Source organism: Salmo trutta, chromosome 4 (assembly GCF_901001165.1).
Source record: "Salmo trutta chromosome 4, fSalTru1.1, whole genome shotgun sequence".
Lineage (NCBI taxonomy): Eukaryota > Metazoa > Chordata > Actinopteri > Salmoniformes > Salmonidae > Salmo > Salmo trutta.
This window is the reverse complement of record NC_042960.1, coordinates 17,492,522-17,512,735: the sequence shown is the minus strand read 5'-3', so window position 1 is coordinate 17,512,735 and position 20,214 is coordinate 17,492,522. Positions and strand designations below refer to the sequence as shown.

At 43.7% G+C, this 20,214-nt stretch overlaps 1 protein-coding gene across 9 annotated transcripts; it reads left to right on the top strand.

Annotated features, from left to right (window-relative positions):
* Nucleotides 1-8,520: 8,520 nt before the first annotated feature.
* On the top strand, nucleotides 8,521-19,370 carry ankrd49 (ankyrin repeat domain 49). 9 transcript variants are annotated; one of them, XM_029749997.1, is made up of 4 exons: nucleotides 9,046-9,520; nucleotides 10,411-10,497; nucleotides 17,106-17,352; nucleotides 18,893-19,370. In XM_029749997.1, the coding sequence occupies exons 3-4, from the start codon at nucleotides 17,146-17,148 to the stop codon at nucleotides 19,358-19,360; spliced, it is 675 nt and encodes a 224-aa protein (XP_029605857.1). In that variant the 5' UTR covers nucleotides 9,046-9,520; nucleotides 10,411-10,497; nucleotides 17,106-17,145; the 3' UTR covers nucleotides 19,361-19,370. The 9 variants fall into 9 exon arrangements, with proteins under 9 accessions (XP_029605863.1, XP_029605862.1, XP_029605857.1 ...); XM_029750003.1 differs by lacking the exons at nucleotides 9,046-9,520; nucleotides 10,411-10,497 and adding an exon at nucleotides 8,521-8,543; XM_029750002.1 differs by lacking the exons at nucleotides 9,046-9,520; nucleotides 10,411-10,497 and adding an exon at nucleotides 8,557-8,636.
* Nucleotides 19,371-20,214: the final 844 nt, after the last annotated feature.

Here is a 20,214-nt window from a genome sequence, read left to right as displayed (position 1 = left end):
AAAACTCTTGAACGTGCCGTCCTTGGCCAGCTCTCCTGCTATCTCTCTCAGAATGACCTTCTCGATCCAAATCAGTCAGGTTTCAAGGCTGGTCATTCAACTGAGACTGCTCTTCTCTGTGTCACGGAGGCTCTCCGCACTGCTAAAGCTAACTCTCTCTCCTCTGCTCTCATCCTTCTAGACCTATCGGCTGCCTTAGATACTGTGAACCATCAGATCCTCCTCTCCACCCTCTCCGAGTTGGGTATCTCCGGCGTGGCTCACTCTTGGATTGCGTCCTACCTGACAGGTCGCTCCTTCCAGGTGGCGTGGCGAGAATCCGTCTCCGCACCACGTGCTCTCACCACTGGTGTCCCCCAGGGCTCAGTTCTAGGCCCTCTCCTATTCTCGCTATACACCAAGTCACTTGGCTCTGTCATATCCTCACATGGTCTCTCCTATCATTGCTACGCAGATGACACACAATTCATCTTCTCCTTCCCCCCTCTGATAACCAGGTGGCGAATCGCATCTCTGCATGTCTGGCAGACATATCAGTGTGGATGACGGAACACCACCTCAAGCTGAACCTCGGCAAGACGGAGCTGCTCTTTCTCTCGGGGAAGGACTGCCCTTTCCATGATCTCGCCATCACGGTGGACAACTCCATTGTGTCCTCCTCCCAGAGTGCTAAGAGCCTCGGCGTGACCCTGGACAACACCATGTCGTTCTCCGCTAACATCAAGGCGGTGACCCGATCCTGTAGGTTCATGCTATACAACATTCGCAGAGTACGACCCTGCCTTACACAGGAAGCGGCGCAGGTCCTAATCCAGGCACTTGTCATCTCCCGTCTGGATTACTGCAACTCCCTGTTGGCGGGGCTCCCTGCCTGTGCCATTAAACCCCTACAACTCATCCAGAACGCCGCAGCCCGTCTGGTGTTCAACCTTCCCAAGTTCTCTCACGTCACCCCGCTCCTCTGCACACTCCACTGGTTTCCAGTTGAAGCTTGCATCTGCTACAGACCATGGTGCTTGCCTACGGAGCTGTGAGGGGAACGGCACCTCCGTACCTTCAGGCTCTGATCAGGCCCTACACCCAAACAAGGGCACTGCGTTCATCCACCTCTGGCCTGCTGGCCCCCCTACCTCTGCGGAAGCACAGTTCCCGCTCAGCCCAGTCAAAACTGTTCGCTGCTCTGGCACCCCAATGGTGGAACAAGCTCCCTCACGACGCCAGGACAGCGGAGTCAATCACCACCTTCCATAGACACCTGAAACCCCACCTCTTTAAGGAATACCTGGGATAGGATATAGTAATCCTTCTAACCCCCCCAAAAAAAAGATATAGATGTACTATTGTAAAGTGGTTGTTCCACTGGATATCATAAGGTGAATGCACCAATTTGTAAGTCGCTCTGGATAAGAGCGTCTGCTAAATGACGTAAATGTAAATGTTAATGTATACTAAAACAAGTGGTGAAGCGGATGTTTTTGAATCCCAGATTGTAGCTTTAACAACAGTTCATTATTTTCTTCATCTAATTACTGTGAACATTGTCTCTACGTTGCTATATGTATGTATAATTGAATGAACAATGCAACATGCTGATGCATAGGCCTATAGACTTTTAAAACCTTGAACACCTGTCCAACTTTACTTTTAAACTTAGGTTGTCATGGCTACTGTGCTTTAACCCTGGGGGGTAGTCTTTTTTTTTTGCGTAACATTATTATTTGGAAACGGTACATCGATGATATTTTTGTTTTATGGAGGGGTGATGCAAAACAGCTCCAGGCGTATCGTGCTTTTCTTAACTCTTGTTCTGAGCACCTGAGATTTACTATGCAATCTGACACACATCAAATCAATTTCCTTGATCTTTTGATTTTATGTGAGGGTAATGTTCTATACACTGATCTTTAAAGGAAACCTACTGATCGTAACAGTTTGTTGAGGGCTGATAGCTGTCACCCGCTTCCCTTGAAAAACTGTTTGCCATACAGCCAATTCTGTCCGATCAAAACAATCAGATTTCGACAGAAATATGGCTGAGTTGCAAAGAAAATTCAAGGAGAGGTGGTACAAAAATGGTCAGATCAATACTGCCATTGAGAAAGTCCAAAACAAATCGAGACATCATCTCTTTCAAGGATAGTCTCGCAAAAAGAAACATTCTTGCATTCTTACTACACACTATTCAAAGTGCGCTGGGAATCATTCACAAACATTGTCACATTCTAAGATCCGATGACAGTATTGGTAATGTGTTTTCACACCCTCCCTTGGTCGTATTCTCGCGGGGCAGAAATCTCAGAGATCATTTAGGAACTGATTTACCACCCCAAAACACCCCCGCATTAGTGATGGGCATTCTGGCTCTTTTCAGTGAGCCTGCTCTTTTAGCTCCCAAACGGCTCTTTAAAAAAAAATATGTTTTGTATTTTTTCAAGTCAAACGGTTTGCGATAGTGAAACTATCATTGGTGTTAAAACAATTATAATTAAATTATTAAATGAAATCATACTCTACCTTAACCACAATGTATTTAAAAATGCATTGGTTTGTTATGAAAAAGAATGCTATTAAGCATTTCCATTTAAAGTATAACTTTTTAATGTATATAAACAAAGCACATATAAATCGAACCATTCAAAATGAATACAATCTGAATAGCATAATAGAATATTGCACCATATCAAAGAAAAAATAAATAACAATTTGAAAAACTGCAGCATCCCACTTAAAACATTAAACTGGTCCCTCTTTTCTCTCTCTTCTTTATTGCCATGTTATAACCAGCAGCACACAGCAATGCTAAACATATTTCGCTTTTATCAGAAATGCAAGCTGCCTCACTTTCGAGGGGTTGATGCGGTTTCTTCTCTCAGTAATTATTTGTTCCGTTTCGAGAAGACCCTCTCAGAGAGAACGGATGTGGTCACTATGCAGAGTCTCCCTGTCATGACTTTAGTAAGCCGTGGGTAGACAGAGGCCTTGTTCTTCCACCGACTCAGAAGATCTGCAGATCTTTGGAGGAGGGGCTCCTCCAAATAGGATCAGACATCCATTATGGCATCTGCTGAGGGATTCCTTTGTGCTGCATCCCCAGTTTCTCTCTCGTCAAACAGCATCCAAACAGCAGACATTTGTGGCACGACTGCTGGTGCTTCTGCTCCATCTGATCCCTCTTCTTCCTGTTGCCCTGGTGCCTGAGCCAGCTGACTGCTGGGGCTGTCTGTCACGTCCTGACCAGTAATAGGGGTTATTTGTTATTGTAGTTTGGTCAGGACGTGGCAGGGGGTATTTATTTTATGTGGTTCAGGGTGTGTTTTGTGTATGTGTTTTTATAGAGGGGTATTTGATTTATTAGTCCGGGGTTTGTTAGTCATTGTTCTATGTTAGTATATTTCTACGTTCTGTCTGGTCTTTTGTAGTTCTATGTTTAGTTAATTGGGGTTGAACCTTCAATTGGAGGCAGCTGGTTATTGTTGCCTCTGATTGAGGGTCCTATAATTAGGAGTTTGTTTTTCATGGGTTTTTGTGGGAGATTGTTCTTGTTTAGCTGTTTTGCCTGACAAGACTGGCAAGTTCGTTTTGTTTTGTATACGTTTATGTGTTTTCCTTCTTCACCAAATAAAAAAGAAGATGAGTGTACATTTTCCCGCTGTGTCTTGGTCTCTACCCTACGACACCCGTGACACTGTCCCTCCCTGCTGCTGAGGTTATTCTTTGAAGAGAATCTCCCACCAAACCCGGACCAAGCAGCGGAGGAAGGAGCAACAGGTGGACTTTGAGGAGCAAGGATCTTGGGCCAGGGAGAGAAGAGAGTGGCGAACATTGTGGACATGGGAGGAGATAATGGCAGGGGACAAGACCCTGGCATGGAAACAGGTGGAGACAGCTAGGGAGGAACGTCGAAAGTGGAACGAAGAGAAGAGGAACAGTTTTATATAGGTACGCGGTTGGCAATTAAACCTGAGAGGCAGCCCCAGAATTTTTTTGGGGGGGGGCACACGGGGTTATTGTCTAGGTCAGGTAGACCGGAGCCAAACCACCGTGCTTATTGTGGGGAACAGCGGATCAGAGGAGCACCGTACTATGCGGAAGTGCGCACGATCTCGCCTATGCGGACACACAGTCCGGTGAAAATGATTCCAGCCCCTTGCAAGTGCCATGCTCGAGTGAGCACTCAGGCCGTAGGGGTTGTATGTTCCAGACCGCCAGTAATGCTTCACGGCCCAGTGTATCCTGTTCCCACTCCTCGTACTAGCCCTGTAGTACGTGTCCCTAGTCTGATACCTCCAGTACCAGCCCCACGCACTAAGCTTCCAGTGCGTCAGCCCAGTCCAGTACGTCCTGTTCCCGCTCCTTGCACTAGCCTTGGGGTGCATGTCCCTAGTCTGGCATCTCCTAAGCCAGCACCACGCACTAGGCTTCCAGTGCGTCAGCCCAGTCCAGTACGTCCTGTTCCCGCTCCTCGCACTAGCCTTGGGGTGCGTGTCCCCAGTCTGGTACCTCCACTACCAGCCCCACGCATCAGGCTTCCAGTGCGTCAGCCCAGTCCCGAGCTTCCGGCAACAGTGCCTCGTCCAGAACTTCCGGCAACAGTGCCTCGTCCAGAGTGTCCGGCAGCAGTGCCTCGTCCAGAGTGTCCGGCAACAGTGCCTCGTCCAGAGTGTCAGGCAACAGTGCCTCGTCCAGAGTGTCCGGCAACAGTGCCTCGTCCAGAGTGTCCGGCAACAGTGCCTCGTCCAGAGTGTCAGGCAACAGTGCCTCGTCCAGAGTGTCCGGCAACAGTGCCTCGTCCAGAGTGTCCGGCAACAGTGCCTCGTCCAGAGTGTCCGGCAACAGTGCCTCGTCCAGAGTGTCCGGAACCAAGAGAGACGGCCCACTGTCCGGAACCAAGAGAGACGGCCCACTGTCCGGAACCAGGAGAGACGGCCCACTGTCCGGAGCTCCCAGAGTCGCCCTACAGTCCGGAGACGAGTGAGACGGCCTACAGTCCGGAGACGAGTGAGACGGCCTACAGTCCGGAGACGAGTGAGACGGCCTACAGTCCGGAGACGAGTAAGACGGCTTACAGTCCGGAACCGAGTGAGTCGGCCTACAGTCCGGAACCGAGTGAGTCGGCCTACAGTCCGGAACTGAGTGAGTTTGCCTACAGTCTGGAGCTCCCAGAGGACAGTCCAGGGTCTTCGGTGACTGGCCTCTGGCAAAGGTATGCAGTGGGGGTGGTTTGGTCAGGTAGGGGATTAAGGCCTGAGCCTAAGCCACCTCCACTGTAGGAGGTTTGGGGAGGGGGGGGGGGGTGTAGCACAGGAGCCGTCGGTGATGGCAGCCACCCTCCCTTCCCTCCCTTTAGTTTTGGGATTTATTTTGTTTTGGGGGTTATTTTTGTTTTTTGTGTGAGGTGCATCCGGGGTCTGCACCTTTGGGGGGGGGGGTACTGTCACGTCCTGACCAGTAATAGGGGTTATTTGTTATTGTAATTTGGTCAGGACGTGGCAGGGGGTATTTGTTTTATGTGGTTCAGGGTGTGTTTTGTGTATGTGTTTTTATAGAGGGGTATTTGATTTATTAGTCTGGGGTTTGTTAGTCATTGTTCTGTGTTAGTATATTTCTACGTTCTGTCTGGTCTTTTGTAGTTCTATGTTTAGTTAATTGGGGTTGGACCTTCAATTGGAGGCAGCTGGTTATTGTTGCCTCTGATTGAGGGTCCTATAATAAGGAGTTTGTTTTTCATGGGTTTTTGTGGGAGATTGTTCTTGTTTTGCCTGACAAGACTGTCAAGTTCGTTTTGTATACGTTTATGTGTTTTCCTTCTTCACCAAATAAAAAAGAAGATGAGTGTACATTTTCCCGCTGCGTCTTGGTCTCCACCCTACGACACCCGTGACACTGTCCCTCCCTGCTGCTGAGGTTATTCTTTGAAGAGCCTCATCAATCGCTCTGGCATCACTGAAGGCTAACTTCTTAAACCTGGGGTCAAGTGCAGCGGTTTCTGATAGCACGTGATTATATTCCATTCTGTGGAACTTTCTGTCCACTGATGAACATAGGGTGTCCATCAACTCTGTCACATGTCCTGTGGTTACATTTGCTTCTATCGGGGGGCTGGCTGTGATTTGCTGCAGACCCTTACACAGGAGTATCGTTTTTGAGGATGTCACATAGCTGAAAAGAGAGAACAGTAACTTATTAGTTCAGGTTCATGTTTTGTCTACTGATACTACATTCTCATCTACTGCTCATATACACATATAATACTGAATTCAATAATGATGTAGTAATAACTGCTTACTGTAACTCTCCACTGATCTCCACAGTGGCCTGCTCAAAGGGTTCCAGGACTCTGCACAGCTCCTCCACCACCTCCCATTCCTCTTGGGTCAGAGCATCAACAATGGCCAGGGTAGAGATGATGGCATCCTTTGACTCAAGAAACCGCTTCAACATATAAAATGTTGAATTCCACCTTGTAGTGCAGTCTTGTTTAGGCCTCGGTTCAGGCATCACCATCTGGCGTTGTGTAGACTTTAGTTAATAAGCACCTGCTGTGCTCCTGTGGGAAGTATTCCACAGCTGCTTTGACTTTGTCAACAGTGGGCTTCATCACCTTCAGAGCATCTCTTACAATCAGGTTGATTGTGTGGGCAAGACATGGATGATGGGTCCATTTGAACATTTTCATGGCTTTGGTTATGCTAGCTGCATTGTTGCTAACACAACAGACCACTTTTCTACTTGCCATTCTCTGGCCACTCTCAACAGTTCCTCTGCCAAGTTCTCTGAAGTGTATCTGTCGCTAAACTCAAAGCAGTCCAGAAGACAGCTAGACATCAAAAAATCTCCAATGAAGTGACATGTAACCGACATGTAAGAAGTGGTTACCCTTGATGTCCAGACGTCAGTGGTAAGTCAAACTGCAGTAGCTTTTTGGACACTTTCCCGCACTGAAGCCTGTGTGCTCTCGTACAGTTGTGGAATAGGTGATTTTGAAAGGGTTTTCTTGCTTGGAATTGTGTACATTGGATTTAGAATATTGCTATAATTTCTAAAACCTTTGTCCTCCACGATCGAAAATGGCTGGAAATCAGTGGCAATCATTTTAGCCAATGCAATATCAATTTGGCCAAGTTTTGCTGCAGACATAGACTTTGGCATAAACTGGTCCATAGAAGACTGCGTTGCTGTGGGTCGCAGAGTAGACCTACTTGACTGAGTGGATACATCTCCACGTGTGGAGGTGCTGGCTCCACCACTATCACTAGCAAGCCAGCTAGTTTCTCGAAGCTCCGCTACAGCTAGCTTCACAGTTGGGCGCACAGTTCGCATATGCCGGTGTAGGTTGTGCGTAGGACCGGCTTTATATGAGATTTTGTTTTGGCAAATTCTACACTGTGCTCTAACATTGTCTACATTATTAAAATGCATCCAAATGCTACTGTGCTTCCAACTCATTTTCCAGCTGTTGTTTTCACAGCTGTCCTTCCTCTCTCTCCTCGGCTGCTAAGTGTGTGACTGTGAGTGAGTTGGCTTGGCCCTCCCTCACGCATCTTTGGTTCATTGGTTGACACTGCGTGTCTGATTGACAGGAACAACAGGTGAGGCTGTTGTTCTGAGCAGACAGTCAGAAGGAATGTGCTTGAGCGTTTAGGCCTATGTTATTTTATTTATTTTTTTGTTCTTGAATTAGTTAATTCTATTGATTTAAATCTTTTAATTATTCATATTTTAATTTTTATATATTTTTATAAACAAACTTGGCTCTTCTGATATGCGAGTCGGCTCCCAACGTTCACCCAAAAGTGCCGGCTCTTAGAGCCGACTCGTTCGCAAACGACCCATCACTACAAGACTTCTATTGGCGCTTCTATCGAATGGAAACTACAAGTGTTATTGCTGTGCTCAATGTAATTGCATTTATAAATGTAGAACCTTCTAACACCCTCAAATAGGGAAACAGATACCAATCAAAGGTGTTATCACGTGCTCCACCAAGGCAGTTATCTTATAACTTGTCCTTGTGGTAAAAATGATGTGGGTGGAACGAAGTGCAAATTAAAAGTAAGAATGTCGTAGAATCGTAGCACCATTGGGTGCAAAAACTCAATGTACCCAGTTGTGGCCCACTTATTGGAAGGGGACCACTCTATTTCGTCCCTTCGCTATAGTAGCATCTAACACGTCCCCTAGGAGAGGGGGAGACCTTGACAATTTGTTGTTAAAAGGAGAGGCTGCCTGGATCTTTAATTTAAAGACACTTGCTCCCTTTGGTCTCAACATAGACTTTGATCTGAAGCCATTCTTGTGATTATTGTGATTTTGTTATTCATTATAAATGTTTGTAGGCCTATGTAGCCAAATTCTATTTATGATCGTATATCCATTCATGCTTTTTATATGTTCTATTTATATCTGTAAATCAACCAGTGACATCAAGCCACACCCACCCATGATTACAGACACCTGTGTGTCCTTCCAAATTATATAAATTAGTAACCTGCAGTGTTTGTCATTATACCCTGATGAAGACAGCTTGTCTGGCAAAAACGTTGGTTAGTAAATTGTTGCATCTGCGCTCCTAGAGTGTGAGGCTCTCATTTTCTTTATCCGGTAGTCATGGTTACCATGAATCTGAAGATGTTCAAGTATGTAAAACGTTTGTTTGTCTGTCTGACTGACTCACTGCGTGAAGCCTATGCGTGCATGCATCTGGGGAAAGGGAAGTTCACTGTAAACTATGTAACTCTATGGGTCGGTTCGGGAGGGTGTAATGTTGGGCTGCAGAACGTTCAGATGGAAATGTGTAGAACAGACAAGATTGTCTGTCATGTAGATTAGGGAAAATTACATTTTATTTCTGTAATATTCTGAACATTTCTTCTCACTGAATACACCCTTTGACGAATAGGTATATCCAGCCTCTGTGCCAGCTTTGAAAGACACGTAACGCAAACACTGGGTTTTAGCACATTGACCCAGCTTTAGCAGATAGACACACAAACCCACCCACACACTCACATGCAGGCTACTTAGTATTGTTACATTTAATTACTACTTACTTATGTTAAATGAGATATTTCAATGTATTTTATTTCCATTAAACTATGATAATTATACGGGTAATGATATAAAGTATACAACAACTTAAAATAGTCTACATGTCTGATATGCTGGTACAGTGTTCTGCATTTGGTTGTAGTTTGTTTTATGTAGTGTTTTTTTCATTCATCACTCATATCTAAAAAAAACAATCTATGAATGTCATTATTGGGGCTTCTGTCTGGCTTTGATAACTTGCGCAGCGCAAATACTCGATAGACGACATGGAACATCACCACAGTTGTGTTTCTACTTCCTAGCACATGTGCTACGAAGTGGTTATGGGAAATGGGAAATGTAGTTTTATATGTTAAAAATCGCTCTGCACTGCAACGCTAGATGCAACAAATACTGACGACATATCCCAGAGAAACCCGGAAAAGGGGACAAGTACTGTTCGAGGAGGGTTTTGTTGAAAGCTACTACCACAGTAAGTCAAGTCGTATTTGTAAGGTATTAAGCAATTTGTTTTTGCTATAACTTTCGAATATCAGAGTAGTGGTAGTTCAAGCTGTCACTGTCCATTCGAGGCTTTAAATGTAGTTTCATTGTCATGCTTTCTTCTCGACTACTGACGTTAACGGTCTTGCTCTCTCTCTACCATTTTTTTCTATTAGAGTAATTTAAACTAACAAGGAACAATACTTACTGCTATTATTACGGACATGCACTGAATTAAAATCATTGGGTGATAAGTAAATTCACTCTGGAGTGCGCTTTGGCCGTTCGTAAATTTAGAGCTTTGTCAGATTGTCGTGTCGGAGCGGACACTGGCCGAGGAGTAGAGTTGATCCGAGCGTTCTGACCTCACAACCGCACTCAAGCTAACGTTGCCTAGCTTGTTAGCTACAGTACTTCCAGACACAAACAAGAGAACACTTCACTCCAACCATTTTACTCGCTCAAGCAGAACTGGTTAGGCAGTGTTTTATCTAGAACGTTGGTGGCTGTAACTGTGCTGCTGGCTACAACTGAATTATGATATTTTTTTTTGTGCCGCATTTATAAATTAATTAGTTATTCTGCGCTCGGACACACTCATTTGCACGGTTGCCAGGTGAGACGGATATTTGTAGTGCAATGGCTACTCAAAAGGCGAGATGGCGCGGACAGACTTGGCAGCTCTGCTTCTAACTCCTATGCAACTTTGCAGTATGTTGTTTTTGTGTGTGATTTCTTACATTATTAGCCCAGAAGGTTTTTTTGTGTTATTACATACAGCCAGAAATAACTTTTGGATATCAGTGCGGCGGTAACTCAACAGCATTATGACCAGAAATACAACTTTCCCAAATTGGATTCTTTGTTCGTACCCCCCAGGAAAATTGAACTTATCCCAGAGGCTGCCCCAAGATGCTGCCGGTGGAGAAGAAGTATTCGGAGTGGACTTGTATTCCGACTCAGGAGGCATGCACACCATCCACTGGTTCTGAGTATATTACTTTCTAATGTTCAGTCTCTGGATAATAATGTAGACATGCTCAGGGTGAGGATCTCCTTCCAGAGAGACATCAGGGACTGTAACATACTTTGTTTCACGGAATCATGGCTCTCTCGGGATATACTGTCCCATCCATACAGCCAGCTGGGTTCTCAGTACATCGCGCAGACAAGAATAAAGAACTCTCAGAGAAGAAGGGCGGGGGTGTATATTTCATGATTAACATACAGAAACTCAAGTCCTTTTGTTCACCCGATCTAGAATACCTCACAATCAAATGCCGACCATATACCTCCCAAGAGAATTCTCATTAGTTATAGTCACTGCCATGTATTTTCCCCCTCAAGCCGATACCACAACAACCCTCAAGGAACTACACTGGACATTATGAAAACTGGAAGCCGTGTATCCTGAAGCCGCATTCATTGTAGCTGTGGATTTTAACAAACCAAATTTGAGGAAAATGCTACTGAAGTTCTAAGGCTGTAGTACTCGCTCTGGTAAAACACTTGATTACCACCGACGTCTTGCTCCTGGACAAGTTACACACCTTCTTTGCCCACTTTGAGAATAACAGTGCCACCGGCACGGCCTGCTCTCGTTCTCCGTGGCCAACGTAGGTAAGACTTTTAAGCGTGTTAACCCTCCCAAGGCTGCTGGCCAGGACTTCAACTTTAGCCATGTCCTCAGAGCATGCTCACACCAGCTGGCTGGAGTGTTAACTTCTATGGGCTAGGTGGGACCCACCTGCGGGACACAGCCAGTGAAATATCAGGACGGAAAATTCAAAAACAACAAAATGTTATAATTCAACTTTCTCAAACATACAACTATTTTACACCATTTTAAAGACAACCTTCTCGTTAATCTAACCACATTGTCCGATTTCAAAAAGGCTTTACAGCAAAAGCAAAACATTTAGATTATGTTAGGAGAGTACATAGACAAAAATAATCACACAGCCATTTTCCTAGCAAGGACATGTGTCAATAAAACCCAAAACACAGCTAAATGAAGCACTAACCTTCGACGATCTTCATCAGATGACCCTCTTAGGACATTATGTTACACAATACATGTATGTTTTGTTCGATAAAGTTCATATTTATATCCAAAAACAGCATTTTACATTGGCGCATGATGTTCAGAAAATGTATTCCCACCAAAACGTCCGGTGAATATGCACATCAATTTACAAAAATACTCATCAAAAAACGTTGACAAAATATATAATTATTTTAAGAATTAATAGACTACCCCTGGATGCAACCGCTGTGTCAGATTTTAAAATAGCTATACGGAAAAAGCACATTTTTCAATATTCTGAGTACATGGCTCAGCCATCACGGTGAGCTATTCAGACACCCGCCAAGTTCAGGGCAACCTAAACTCAGAATTAGTATTAGAAATATTCTCTTACCTTTGCTGATCTTCGTCAGAATGCACTCCCAGGACTGCTACTTCCACAAGAAATGTTGTTTTTTGTTCGAAATAATCCATATTTATGTACAAATACCTCCGTTTTGTTCGTGCGTTCAAGTCACTATCCAAAGGGTAACGTGCGGAACGAGAGACAAAGTCAAAATGTTCCATTACCGTACTTAGAAGCATGTCAAATGCTGTTTAAAATCAATCTTTATGGTATTTTTTATGTAAAATTGCGATAATATTCCAACAGGACAATAGCATATTCATTCAAGAAGAAAAAGAAGGAACGGCGTGCTCGCGGAACCGAGCATATCCAATCCCTTTGTTGCCAGGCAGACCACTCAGTAACTGAGCTCCTATTATCAGCCCAGTGACAGGAAAATGCTCAAACCACTTTCTGAAGGCTTTAGACAGCCAATGGAAGCCTTATGAAGTGCAACGTCACCCCACAGACACTGTAGCTTCGATAGAGAATCAAAAGAACTACAATTCTCAGACTTTCCACTTCCTGCTTGGAATTTTCTCAGGTTTTTGCCTGCCATATGAGTTCTGTTATACTCAGGCACCATTCAAACAGTTATTATTATTATTTTTTTTCTATCCAAATCTACTAATATGCATATTCTTGTTTCTGGGCCAGAGTAGTAACCTGTTTTTAAGTTGGGTACGTTTTTCATCTGGCCGTGAAAATACTGCCCCCTAGCCCAGACAGGTTAAGGGACATATTCAATCTCTCCCTATCCCAGGTGCTGACCGCACTTGCTTCAAGATGTCCACCATTGTTCCTGTACCCAAGAAAGCAAAGGTTACTGAACTAAATGACTATTGCCCCTTAGCACTCACTCCTGTCATCATGAAGTGCTTTGAGGCTAGTTAAGGATCATATCTCCTCTACCTTACCTAACACCCTAGACCCACTTCAATTTGCTTACCGCCCCAATAGATCCACAGCCGATGCCATCGCACTGCACACTGCCCTATCCCATCTGGACAAGAGGAATGCCTGTGTAAGAATGCTGTTCATTGACTATAGCTCAGCATTCAACACCATAGTACCCTCCAAGCTCATCATTAAGCTCGGGGCCCTGGGTTTGAACCCTGCCTTGTGCAACTGGGTCCTGGAGTTCGACGGGCCGCCCCCAGGTGTTGAAGGTAGGAAACAACACCTTCACTTCGCTGATCCTCAACACAGTAACCCCACAAGGGTGTGTGCTCAGACCCCTCTTGTACTCCCTGTTCCACCATGACTGCGTGGCCACGCACGCCTCCAACACACTCATCAAAATTTGTAGATGACACAACAGTAGTAAGCCTGGTTACCAACAATGATGAGACACCTCCTCCCTGTAGGCTGAGGGCCATGGCGGAGTGGTGACAGGAAAATAACCACAATGTCAACAAAACGAAGGAGCTGATCGTTGACTTCAGGAAACAGCAGAGGGAGCACACCCCTATCCACATCGACGGGACCGCAGTGAAGGTGGAAAGCTTCAAGTTCCTCATCGTACATATCACTGACGATCAAATGGTCCACTCACACAGACAGTGTGGTGAAAAAGGCGCAACCGCACCTATTCAACCTCAGCAGGCGGAAGAATTTCGGCTTGGCCACTAAGACTCTCACTAACTTTTACAGATGCACAATTGAAAGCATACATAAACCGCCACGGCCTGTTCACCCTGCTAGAAGGCGAGGTCAGTACAGGTGCATCAAAGCTGGGACCGAGAGACTGAAAAGTAGCTGTCTCAAGGCCATCAGACTGTTAAATAGCCATCACTAGCAGGGTACTAGCAGGGTACCACCCGGCTACTCAACCCTGCACCTTAGAGGCTGCTACCCTATACACATAGACATGGAATCACTGACCACTTTAATGGAACACTAATCATTATAATAATGTTTACATATTGCTTTACTCATCTCATATATATTCTGTTCTACTGTATTTGTCAATGCCACTCCGACATTGCTCGTCCTAATATTTATATATTTCTTAATTCCATTCTTTTACTTTTAGAATTGTTTGTATTGTTGTGACTCGTTAGATACATTCCTAGCTCCAACAGCTCAGTAGTAAGTATTTCTCTATACCCGCTATAACATTGGCAAAAAATGTGTATGTGACCACTAAAATTTGATTTGGAAAGGCATGAAAAAACTAAATATTTTGTGCTCCCAAAGTCTTTATCCAGTGCTTTGTCGCCATTTTTTGATGCGCATCAGTTCTACTGTGTTAATGTTTTATGCACATTTTTGTTGTTGTCATTATGGAGACACCTATTTTTTTCAATCTAAATGGCCTACCTACAACTGGTAAAAAGTTGGCACGACGTGCGCGCTTGCTGCTCTCTCCTCTCACTCAAGTGACTCAGCCAATAATGGACTAAGCTGCCTGCTGCAGTGCTCTCTCAACACAGCACTCACTCACTCACTCAGCAACAGCCTGCCTCACTGCCTGATAGTCAGCAGCAGCAGGTCTCAGTGAAATATCTATATATTTTAAGAGAAATGCCATGACGGCCACGCTGCATCTTAGAAGTAGCCCAAAAACCCGTGTCCAATACATTTTCACCCGCGACATCGTTTTCAAAGTTGCCCAATTAGGGAAAAACTGCTGACGTGGCAACCCTGCTCGAATGAGAGTGCTCTGAAATCAGAGTAGATGGCTAGAGGGAATTTACGAACACACACACACAGTGCCTAATCCTTCTGGCTAGCTTCACATGGGGATTCATGATTTAGACCCTAAAACAACATAATCTGATAGGCTAAGCTTTTTTTTACATAATATTCTTTCATTTCTATTTGACTTCATTTGGGAAAAACTCAGATTAGACTAGGCTACCCTGATTGTTATTGGTACATTTCCATGATAACATCATATGGGGACAAATTACCCAAATAGGCTATATCTTTAGTCTCTGTCTCTCTGTGTCTGTGATCAAGTTGTTAATGCTGAATGACTATCTTTTCTCTCCACTTCCCATCTCTCAATGCAACATTTCCATGACTACAGGGGTTTTCCCTAACATCAAAAGGGGACAAATTACTTTGAATGAATAGGGTGATTTCGCACCAGCATAGTGTGAAAATATTTTTTGTATCTCAGATTGTTCTGGCAATTCTCACATAGTAACTTCTTTAGGAGGAAGGATGTTTGACATGCTTTCTAAACTCGTATCACATTTTGGGAAATCACGATAAAAGTGGCCATTTTAGGCCCTTTTTAAACCTATGCCTCCTGTAAGACCCTATGACAGCATTTCCCAAACTTGGGACCTCAAGGGGTGCACGTTTTGGTGTTTGCCCTAACACTACACGGCTAATTCAAATGATCAAAGCTTGATGATTAGTTTATTATTTGAATCAGCTGTGATGTGCTAGGGCAAAAAACAAAACGTGCACCCCTTGCTTTATGCTTTATGATCTGTGAAACCGTTGAGACAGACAGCATTTTGGTGTTATCATACTCTTTTTAGTGTTCTCTCAAATATGGAGTATGTCTAGATCAAACTAATATGTCTTCAAATTTAACAAAATCAAAACAGGTAGTGTTAAAATATTAATATTTTATGTTGAATAAATTTAATGTGAACAATTTTATTTCAGAATCAAGACATACTCCATATTTTAGAGCATACTATAAGGAGTTTCACGATGCCAAAATGTTGTCTGTATCATGTACAGTTGACAGATCATAGGTCCTTACAGGAGCCAAGTTTAGGTCTAAAAAGGGCCACTTTCATCATGATAAACAAATGGTTTGCTACAAATTGCCAGGGACCTCCCAATATTATCACGATACTTATGTGCCGATACACTATGTATTACGATTCTCACAATTCTATATGTATTGCGATTCGATACTGTGATTTTTTTTTTTTTTATTGCGATTTGATGCTCCAAACATATTGCTCACCATATGTCAGCTCACGAGGGACAAGAGAGCCATGAGGAAAATTTAGTTTTGATCAGTCAAATTGGCTCCCTTATTAAAAAGATGGAGAACAAGTTATGAAGGTACAGCTAAATGGCGCAAAAATAATATTGTGATATTGTAAAAACAATGATACATTTCGGGATATTATTTTTGATGATATCGTAACTATTTTTTTAAAATATTTATTTTGTTCCTAAAAATTGTCAGACCTCCTTCCTCCCAATGAAGTTTCTATGTGAGAATTGGCAGAACAACCGGAGATATCAAAAATATTTTAGGCTACGCTGGCATAAAATTTCCCAAAAGAACCATATCTTTTCTTGTTCTAGCTGTCGGTCTTTCTCACAGTACCATAATTAAGTTGTTGAAGTATATTGATGTATTGTCTCATCGCTCTCTCTCATTCTCTCACACACACACACACACACACACACACACACACACACACCTTCAGTAATCTTAGTCTAAAATCCTAATTATGTCAAGTGCAGAATTCTCTCTCTAAGTTGTTGTATTTCCTCTTGATCTTTTTCTCACACACTACTTCAATAATCAAGTTGTACAGTCATTAAGCATTAACAATCTTCTCTCTCCGCTTCCCATCTCTCAATGCAACATTTCCATGACTGCAGGGGCCTATCCCTAACATCAAAAGGGGACAAATTACTTAGAATGAATATGGTGAATCCACACCAGGTTAGTCTCTAAAATATATTTTTGGTAACTCCGATTGTTCTGGCAATTCTCACATAGTAACTTCATTGGAAGGAAGGATGATTGACATGCTTTTTACATTTTGTTTCGCAAACTATTTTGGGGGGAAATCATGATGAAAATGATCTGTGAACCTTACATGATACAGACATCTTGGAGTCATTATCCTCATCGTGTTCTGTCAAATATCGAGTGTGTCCACATTCTGAAACACCATTTTTTTTTCCCACATTCACTTATTCAACGTGAAATCTCAGATCTTTTATTTCAGCCCGTGAAACAGGGGACCAACACTTTACATGTTACGGTTTTATATTTTTGTTCAGTATAGTGTTGATCAGTCAAATTGGATCCCTTACTAAAAAGTAGCTGTCAGTCTTTCTCACAGTAGCCTAAATTTAAATATTGATGTATTGTTCTCTCTCTCCTAAGTGAATTAAGTTGTTGATAATTAATATCAATTACCTGATATCTCCTCTCTATGTCAGCAGATTCTGAGTAGACTGAGTGTGCATGGGCAGTTAGTACAGTATGGAGGAGTTCCCAGAGAGCTTTAACCAGCTGGAACTGCTGAAGACCCACGACCACCTGATTCCCCGCGGAGCATGCAGCCTCTGGCCGGGAGACGAAGAAGAGGAGGAGGAGGGGGAAAGGAGTGAAGAGTGGTATCAGCAGAAGGAGGAGAATCTGAAAGACAGACCGGAGGAGCTAATGCTGTGGGCGGCAGAGAATAACAGAGTGAGTGTGACATGCAAACGACACACACCTTCTCACTAGGGCTGGGAATTGCCAGGGAGCTCACGATACAATGTTATCATGATACTTAGGTGCCGAATTTATATGTATTGCGATTCTGACGATTCTATGTGTATTGTGATTTGATACTGTGGTTTAATTGGGATTTGATGTTCTAAACATATTGCTCACCTATCCTGCACTGAGCACCAACCAGGCTCCAAAGTAACAGTTGGAAACTAAGTCATCTGAATGTGTGTGCATGTGCATGCGATCACTTCTTCACGGGGGGGGGGGGGGGGGGGGGGGGGGTCGATACAGTTAAATATCGGTATATTTTTGACGATATGGTTTTGGCAATATCGCAGTATTATTTTTGCGCTAGTTGGCTGTACCGGCACAAACTCCAGTATTTTTCCTTCATAGCTTCTTCTCCATCTTCTTTTTAAATAGGGGAAACAATCAAAACTTGTTTTCTCATGCCTCTCTCTTGTCCCTCTGCTGCAGACATATGGCACACTGAAGCAAAACTCTTTGCAAAGAAACCTTTTTTTCAACAAAAACAAGTTCAGGTAGTCACTCCTGAGTTTTTGTCAATTTAAAAAAAAATAAAAAAAATGGATGTGTTGTGAATATCACCCAGCACTTTTACCATCGCTCCCATGTCCCGGACTAACTTCCTGGATTAACTTCCTGGATCTTTAGTCTTGTCAAGGGATGTGTCCAAGATCAAGGGAAGGGACATGTAGATGCAAAGTCACTACAATGTAGTTGAGTATGGATGCATTTTAACTTATTGATTTGCAATTTACCCAGAGAGACTTGTGAACGTGAAAAGCTTTTATTAAAAGCGTACAACAAGTTTTGGCATTGACCCTGCCATCCTGGAGGTGGTCATCCAAGGCCAAATTGTTGTAAAATTTACGTCTCGTCAAACATCTTTCTGTTGCAAATCCGGTGCTCAAAGTTGACCTATTTTGCATACCACAGCCTATCGTGAGACGTCCATGTCTTCGTCACTGGAAGAGTTTGATATCAGGGGCCAATATTTATAGAAATGTTTGTTCAAATCAAAAGTGAATGAGCTGTGAGAGTATAATGAATGCGTCTCCGTTTAGACGTCTCCCTCTCTGCTTTGAATGCTGATCACTGCTTAAGATTGGAACAGAACAGCACAGCACAGGAAGCCTCTGATTACTGTGTGTGTGTGTGTGTGTGTGTGTGTGTGTGTGTGTGTGTGTGTGTGTGTGTGTGTCATGATGTCTCACTGGTATCAAGAAGTGGTGAGATAAGAAAGATAATCCCCTAGAGCTCTTGTTTGTTCCCCCTGTCAAACCAGTGCAGAAATAACTTTACATCTCCATCTCTCTCGGTGGATCCCGAGGCAATAACAGGGGGGAGGGTGGGGTTTATCTTTCTATTTTTCCGGCCTTGTTTTTTGATTCTTCATGAAATGCGTCTGCCTTTCGGCTGTTTCGTGACATGTTGAAGAGTTCGATAAAGGCCAGTTAAAATGCAAATATTCTCTCTCTCTGCCTCTAAGCTGCCAACGGTGAAGCGGCTGCTGACGGTCGACCCCTTGCTTGCGCATTGCCAGGATGAGGACGGCTATACTCCGTTGCACCGTGCGGCCTATGGAGGTCACGCCGCCATGGCCTCTACCCTGCTGGCAGCGGGCACCAAAGTTAACTCCCGCACTGCCGACGGCTGGACGCCCCTACACAGCGCCTGTCGCTGGGGCCAAGTCGCCACTGCGTCCCTCCTGTTGCGCCAAGGGGCGGAGTTGAACGCCCAGACCAACGGCGGCCTCACAGCGCTCCATCTAGCTGCCTCCCACCCTGGACCGGGCTCCGCCCACACGCTGGAGTTCCTCCTATCGCAGCGCCACATCAAGGCGGAGCTTCGGAGCAATAGCGGGGAGATGGCCAGTGAAATTGCACGCCGAAGTGGACCGCATCACTTCCTGTTTGAGATGGTGGAGGACTGTAACAGCGTGCTGTCTCCCCGGTGACCCCCCCCCCATACATATATACATATATATATATATATATATATATATATATATATATATATATATATATATATATATATATATATATATATATATATATATATATATATATATATATATATACACATACACATACACACACACACATCAGCCCTTCTTTCCCTCTACCCAGGGGCCTTCATGGAAGACAAGACGGTGTTCCAAGAAGTGTCTTATGAACTTATGAACAGTCACGTACACCACCACAGTCTTTCTTTGCAGTCCTGGGAGGAAACCTCAATATGATGACAGTTTATCTTGTATATTCTCTGTACGCTTTATTTTGAGTCCCAAATGGCAACATATTCTGTACATAGTGCACTACTTTTGGGCCCTGGTCAAAACTAGTGCACTATGTAAGGGAATAGGGTGCCATTTGGGATGCGACCCTGATAGCCGGATACTTGGAATGGGTTGAAAATAACTGGTCCAATTAGCATCCTCTCAGAAACTATGGGTGAATTTTATTTATTTATTTTTTTGCATGGAAACCCACATGATCAGACACTGTATTTTGGATTAGGTCATCTAGTGATTGGTTGAAGGCGATCCAAATCATCCAATTGCTGACGTTCATTTTTTTTAATATAATGCCTGACATTACAGACGTAGGCTCAAATGGGTTTCAGCGGTGGGATGACTAATATTGTGAAATGAAGCAGATCAGTTTGGGTTCCAGGCTAAATTGTGTGTGTGCTGGAGTAATGTTTCTCATTGGTCTCTGAGCATTGGGGGTGTATTCATCTCATTTATTAAATTGATTGTTGAGCGTTGTGGCCATTTTAGAAGTGTCATGATTTATTCTAATTCTATGG